General features: G+C 56.6%; 1 protein-coding gene across 1 annotated transcript in view; it reads right to left on the reverse strand.

Annotated features, from left to right (window-relative positions):
• Positions 1–839: 839 nt before the first annotated feature.
• The window catches only part of KREMEN1 (kringle containing transmembrane protein 1), a 46061-nt gene continuing 40267 nt past the window's right edge, over positions 840–6633 (reverse strand). The window contains exons 7-9 of the mRNA XM_069081808.1: positions 6298–6456; positions 5320–5404; positions 840–4283 (exon numbers count right to left, since the gene is read on the reverse strand). Of these exons, the coding sequence (XP_068937909.1) occupies positions 4115–4283; positions 5320–5404; positions 6298–6456 (413 nt within the window). The 3' untranslated portion in view covers positions 840–4114. The remainder of the gene's footprint in view (positions 4284–5319; positions 5405–6297; positions 6457–6633) is intronic.

Below are 6633 nucleotides of genomic sequence, written 5' to 3' on the forward strand. Positions count from 1 at the left end.
CAGGCCTCGCCTTCAGTGTGGAGGCTGATGAGGGCAATGAGTGTGAGGAGTGCTCACGGTTCTCTAACTGATAAGAGACTAGACTCCTCTGGGTTCATCTCTTTACGCCAATGAGCAATCAGGGTTCTGATCCTAAGTCTGGTCCCTTAGAACCATATGGACCACAGGCGTCCTCTGGTCCTCTCCTCATTTCAGAGTGGAGTTAAGTGACTTGCCAGAGCTGACAAGTGGTAGTAAGTGGCAGCGTCTGGATTTGAACTCAGGTCCTCTGAATCCAAATTTAGCTTTCTTTCCACTATTCCCCTTTGTCTCCCTACCATTAGTAGCGAAGTTTTGCATACAGTAGGTACTTCATAAATGCTTGTTGACTGGCTAGAACCATAGACCTGGAAAGTGGGTGGGCTTGGATGTAAGCCAGGTTTTAGAGGAGGAAACCGAAAGTGAGACAGGGTAGTGACTGGCCCAAGGATACCCAGTGGGCTGGAACGCTGCTCAAGTTTCAGATGTCTCCTTCACGTGATGTATCTCTCATTAACACGGGTGATCCCGAGCACAGGGATCCCCAGCACTTAATGAGAGCATAAGGCACACCAGAGGTGCCTAATAAATGCTGACTCCCAGTCTACTTTCTCCTCCACGGTCTAGATCGATGTCCAGTGCCATCAGAGGCCTTCAGCTTAAAGCTTGTGTTCAGACACACCGCTAACACCTGAATCATCTCGGCATTAGGCAGGAGCCATGGCCCAGTGTTGAGGTGGACTCCCACATCCTCTCCCTTCCCAGAGGCTTCTGGGGATGGCGGCATCCTGGGGGAAATGAAAATGTCTGGGCCCAGCACCTGGTTTCCAACAATGAAAACATTTATTTTCTCCAGACAGTAAAATAACATTTCTTTCTCTTTTCTGTAAAGTTAAGTACCGGCACATTCCATTTTCTTAAATAACAAAATTCCTAAAAATATATATTAAATTGTATACAGTGTGTCACACTTCTTCTGTCTTAAAATCCATGATGTTTCTGTTTTATTCCCAAAGTTGCTTATTAAGAGTATATTTACAAATCAAGCTTCATCTTCCAAAGATACAAACCCAGACAGAGGAGGGACTCAGCACGTCCCCTGGAGCATGTGAAATGCCACTGCTGGCCGGGAAGACGGGCCCCATTTCAGCCTTCAAACAGGGTCCTCATTTGGACAACCTTAAGCCAATTCTTCTCTCTCCTGGTTCTTGACTGTGAAGGCCATTCTGCTTAGCAGGTGGATGGCCTGGGTTGGGGGGAGGGGTCTCTTGAGGGTCCTTGGTGAGGGAACAGGGCCGAGCTCCTGAGGCCTGAGCTCTGATGGGAAGGAGGGATAGACCCTGGGCCAGAAAGGCCCCAGCCAGAGATCTGCCAAGGGCCTAACCGCGGGCAAGGGGAAGGTAACCAAGGGCAGCAGAGGAAGTGCCATCGAATTTCCGAGGGGATGGGGAAAGCAGACACACCAAGAGAAGAGAAAGCCACGAAAAAACCAAGAGGAAACGACCTGACCTGCAGCCAGCAGCAGATGCCAGCGATGTGTGTGCGTGTGCTGCCCAGACCTACTGAGGGCTTGGCAGGGAGGGGGAGAGCAGGCCTGGGACCCAGGGAAGCTCCCCGCCCCCCCCCCCCCCGAGCTGGGGACTCGGGAAACGCTGCCGTTCACATAAGTGCTTCTCCTGACTAAGTGCAAACACCTGCAGACCCTGACTTGTCCATAAGCAACCCCATGCAAACGGAGGTCTCCCGAGGGAGGCTGAGCATTAGACAGATGACATCTTTGAGTTGAAAAGGCCTTGAGAGGTTTTCCTCACAGAGGAGACTGAGGCCTAGGCAGGGGAAGAGGGTGGTGAGGCCTCGAGGTTCAGGGGGCTTATTCCCCAGTCCGCTGCCTCAGCGGAGCGGCTGGAGCCAGGCATGGGGCACGCTCCCAGCAGCTGAAGGGCTCGGGGGCTTCCTGGGGAAGGGCCTGGTAGTCATCTACTGCACCTGTCCTGGGCCCACGCTCTTGGGCCTGGGAGCCGGCAGACAATGTGAAGTCTAGCTGGGCCCCTGTCTCAGAGGCCCCGACCCACGTGGGGTTAACAACAGTCACACTGTCAGTCCGTACTCCTTGCTTGTCACGGGAGAATTTCCCAGAGAGGTCTTGAACCATTTACAGGCCTGCCCAGCTCTCTCCTTCAGCCTGCTGGGAGGCTGGTGGCATGGGGCAGCACCACAGGGTCAAGCCTCAGATCTTTAAGAACTGGTGCAGTCAGGCAGCTCAGCCATCACTGCCTTCCTGAGGAGGAACTCAGAAAGCTCTCCCTATGGTTTGTGTATGGTCACCCCTACTTCCTCTTGAAAAGGCTGAGCCTTTGGGCCCCATTCCCCCCCCCAGTTGTGTATTTGTTTTGGGGGGGGGACAGGGGAAGTACTGAGGGGAAACTGATGTTTACCAGCTCATTCCAGAGTCCTGTGGACAGGGCAGAGAGTGCTGGCCGGCACGGGTCCTAGAGGGCCCCTCTTGGCTTTTGGCCTCATCTTCTGCATGCCTGTGTGGACATGGGATCGGGGGAGAGCTTCCTAAATGTCAGCTTGCGGTCCCTCCTTCCTGGGATGAGACCTTGGCTGAGGTTAAGGGCCTGCTGCTTCCAGAAGACTATTCTCAGCCACAGCCCCTTGGCCTCACACACCTGTCCCAGGAGCACCAAGAATAGCCTGGTGGGGTGGCCCTACTGGCAGACCACACTCTCCAAAGACCCCCACTGAGGGCAAGGCTCTTGTCTCCCAGCCTCAGGCCCCCAAAGCCAGAAGGAGACGCCGGCTCCTTTTGGTCACATCTCAACGGGCCCTTAAAGCAAGGAAAGCACAGGAGGGCTCTGGCCCTTGTGTCCTCAGCTCTTCCTCTTCCTTTGTCCTTGCCCCCAACTCAGGTTACCAGCCACCGCCCCCCAGAGCAGACAGAACCCAGCTGTTCTTCCACTCCCTCTGTGGCTCTGGCAGGGGACTGGCTGGGGAGTGGCTCAGGGACTTTGGGGAGGTATGCACAGAACTTAAAATACCGTGTGTGTGAAGTCAGAAGTGAGCCCAGCACAAAGGCCCCTCCTCAGACAGATGGCACCAGCCAGACACCCACACAAGGCCCGGGGGGCCCCTCAGAAGGCACGCTGCCCTGCTCTCAGCTGCTGTTGACCCCTGGGTCTGTTCTCAAATGGCCTTGGAGCTTCTAAAATAGTGACAGTCATCAGTCACCAGCCCAGGGCAGCTGAGGCTCAGTCTTGGGGGCCCAAGGGCCAAGATCATCTGTCTCTCAGAGGCCCATCGTGGGTCTACACTGGTTGCTTCTCTGGACTCCCCCTTTGGCCTCCAAGTGGAAGGGATGGAACGTATGGAGTGGATGTGAAGGGGGAGGGGAAAGCCCCTCAGCAGGGCTGCATCCCAGGAGCTCTGAGATGGGGCATCCCAGGATGCCCTCCAGGGTATCATGGAGGAGTCAGATGGCCTTGATCAGCTTCTGGAAGTGCCCGCCTTCGAAACTACTCTACCAGACAGGTCAGCTCCTGGTGACAGCAGCCCAGGTCATCAGACCCACTCTGAATGCTGCCAGGGCTGTCACTGGGCTGTGCACTCCAGGCCACTGCGCAAGTGAGTGACCTTCGACACAGGGCACAGGCGCAGGTCAAGGAAGGCCCACAGGGGCTCGCTCCTCTCGGACTGCCGAGATAGGAGGGGTGTAGAGGACCGAGGACATGGGCCAGGGAGGGGTACTGAGCAGGCCACGGCCCAGTGGGAAGTCTCACTGTCTAGAATCTGATACGTGGCTAACCCTCAGATATACTGAGTCCAGGCCCAGGCCGAGCTTACATCCAGATTCTTGCTGACTGGCAAGACCTGGTCACCAAAGGGCAGGGTGGAAGGAGAGGGTCACCCACCCAGCCCACAGCCTAGCTCAAGCCTATGGCCGCTCGACCCTGGGTCAGGCGGGATGTGTGTGACTGAGAGATAACAGGGAGGCCGAGCCCAGGCCCGCCGCTCTGTGACCGGCCATGGGGGAGGGAGGCCCTGGTGCTGAGGACAAAGCCAGGGAGGGGGTGATTGAGCTGGCCCAGAAGCCCCTTTAGTCGCCCACGAGGGGATTGCGGTCATCCTGCTGGCTCTGGCTCTTAAGCTTCTTCTTGAAGATTGAGACAGAGGTGGCGGGCTTGTAGAGAATGCTCCAGATCTCTCCTGGAGGTCCAGGCTCATGGCAGTCCCTGAGCTCCCCGGAAGCAGCTGCGTGCTGGGCCCTGAGGAAGCACAAACACACGGGGTTTTCCTAGAGGCTGCGGCTTCACCACCTCGCTCTCAGGGTCACCGATCAGCATCTCCCATTTTACGAAAAGCCGGCCTAGCCCCTGAGGTCCCCCCAAAGCTGCCTTGGCACGGTGTCCTGAAGAGCCATGCAGACACAGGAGCAGACCAGCTCAGGCAGTGGGAGGCCCTCCCAGGACATGTTAAGTCATGACTTCTTGGCACAGGGTACGAGAGGGAGCTTGGTAAACATTAATTAAGGACATTCTTCCAGAGAAAAATGAAAATCCTGGAGTGGAGAGGCTCACAGAGGGAGGGAGGTCCTGCATGATGGGCAGTGGGAGGCTGGCACTGAGGGAGGGGCAGAGCTCAGGGCGGCTTCCAGAGTGGAAGAGACAGACTGTTTGAACAGGTGTTCGGCAGGGCCGTGGGACAGGAGAGCCTGGTGAAGAGGGGAGGGCTGGAGATGGAGGGAGTGGCTGGGTGATCTTCAGAAGGTACACCCAGCCCCAAATGGGCCTGGCACCGCTCTGGGTGCCGGATGCTATGAGAAAAGGAAACCCTTTTCCCAAAGAATTTGAGCTGAAGGCTCGGAGAAAATACCCTCAGAAGGAACTTGTAAATACAGCAACCAGCAGCTGGGAAGTGGGAGGCAAAGGGTGAAAACCCATCCCTGGGTCACAGCTCCCTTGCCATGCTCAGGAGGGCAGCCTGGAAGCGGTGTCTGCTCCCCACAAACAAACCCCGTCCTGTCACCATCAGCTCCCTCCCTTGTCATCCTGAAATGGGTCCAATCTTAGGCAAATTCCTGGCCCTTCCTGCCATGAAATCTTATCCCAGGATGGGGCAGTCTCTCCAGACCCGAGAGAGATTTTCCCATGTGTTCCTCAGTCGGCAGGACTGCAAAACACACGACATTCTTGCTGCACTACCCGGGCTGGGGCTGGGCTTAGGATAGCGGTTGGCCCCTGGGGGTCTGGAGCCCCACACACCCCCTCCTGGCACTGGGTGGGGATGGCCCATACTACTTACTTGAATGTGATGTGTAGGAGGACTTTGGCTAAAATGGCCGTAACAGTGAGGATGAGGAGGCTTGCAAGGCCATATACAGTCCACCCTGTGAGAGGCAGAAAGCAGGGATTACCGATTGTTCTGTCTTCACAGAGAGAGTCCCTGCCTCTTCAGTGTAGGTGAGGGGACAGAGGTAAGGAAAGCCTGGGCTTAAACCATCTGTGGGGCTCTGGACAAAGCCCCCTCTCCTCCCTGAGCCTCAGTTTCCCCTCTAGACTTCACTTCTCAGAATTGCTGTGTGGGGCTCAAATGAGGTAGCACGCATATAAAAGCCCAGTCAGCCTCCCGAAGCTACAGACAGGGCAGCTGCGGGGGGAGAGATGACAGGAGATCCTTCTCAAATGTTCCGAGCTCTCATTATACAAAAGCTCCTGGGATCAGCGAGCAGCCGTGGTCTGGGGGAGAGAATGGCGGCTGGGGACCCTGGATTGGGGGAGGGGGGCAGCTATCACACTCCGAAGAATCTGAGAACGTCTGGCTGGAAGGGATCTTCGTGGTCATGGAGGCAATATCTCTCATCTTACAAATGGGGAAACTGAGGCCTCCACATGCCAGGCACTGTATTAGACCGCCTTGGAAAGGTCTATGATGTCAGCTCTGGTTTGGCAAGGCTTTGACTCTGCTGGCATGAGGAAGGCCCTGGACCCAAGCCCTCTGGTCACTGACAGAAGTAAGTACCCGGCAGTCCCCACAATCGAGTCCTGGGGAGAGTCTGAGTGCTGAGGTGGGAAGCCCAGAGCCCTGGCCGTGGGGCTCAGCCTTCAGAAAGTAGGAGCCAGGCCGAGGAGGCCGGCCCCATTCCAAGGGGGCACTCAGGATGCACAGGGCAAAAGGGAGTGGTCTGGAGGGGCCAGGGAAGATGGCTGCAGGCAATGACTTGGGTCCCATGCCCAGAGACGACCCCCAGGCCCCATGTGCAGGTGCTGGGGCAGTGACTACCTGGGACAGCCCGGGGAGGGTGGCTGGGGCTGGTCGTGATGACGTAGAGGACCTTGGATGCTCTGGCGGCACTGATGCTGAGGTTAGCTTGCTCAGTGATGACCTCAGTGAGGGTCTGGTTGAGGGTGGGCCCCACCTGAGGCATCTCTTCCTTGAGAGCTGAAAGGCAAATGGAACGTGGGAAGGGGTCAGTGGTGTGAAGGGGCCAGAAGGGCTGGGGCCGTGAGACTCAATGGCCAACACACACTCTTGTGTAAGAAGTGGGGGTGCCTGGGTGCTGGGGACCCCCTGCTGCCTCCAGCCACACAGACCTCACAGTCTCCAAACACGTCTGAT

Source organism: Petaurus breviceps, unplaced genomic scaffold (genome assembly GCF_028583685.1).
Source record: "Petaurus breviceps papuanus isolate PSGF00001 unplaced genomic scaffold, PetGlider_PUasm1.0 99, whole genome shotgun sequence".
In the NCBI taxonomy this organism is placed as follows: Eukaryota; Metazoa; Chordata; class Mammalia; order Diprotodontia; family Petauridae; genus Petaurus; species Petaurus breviceps.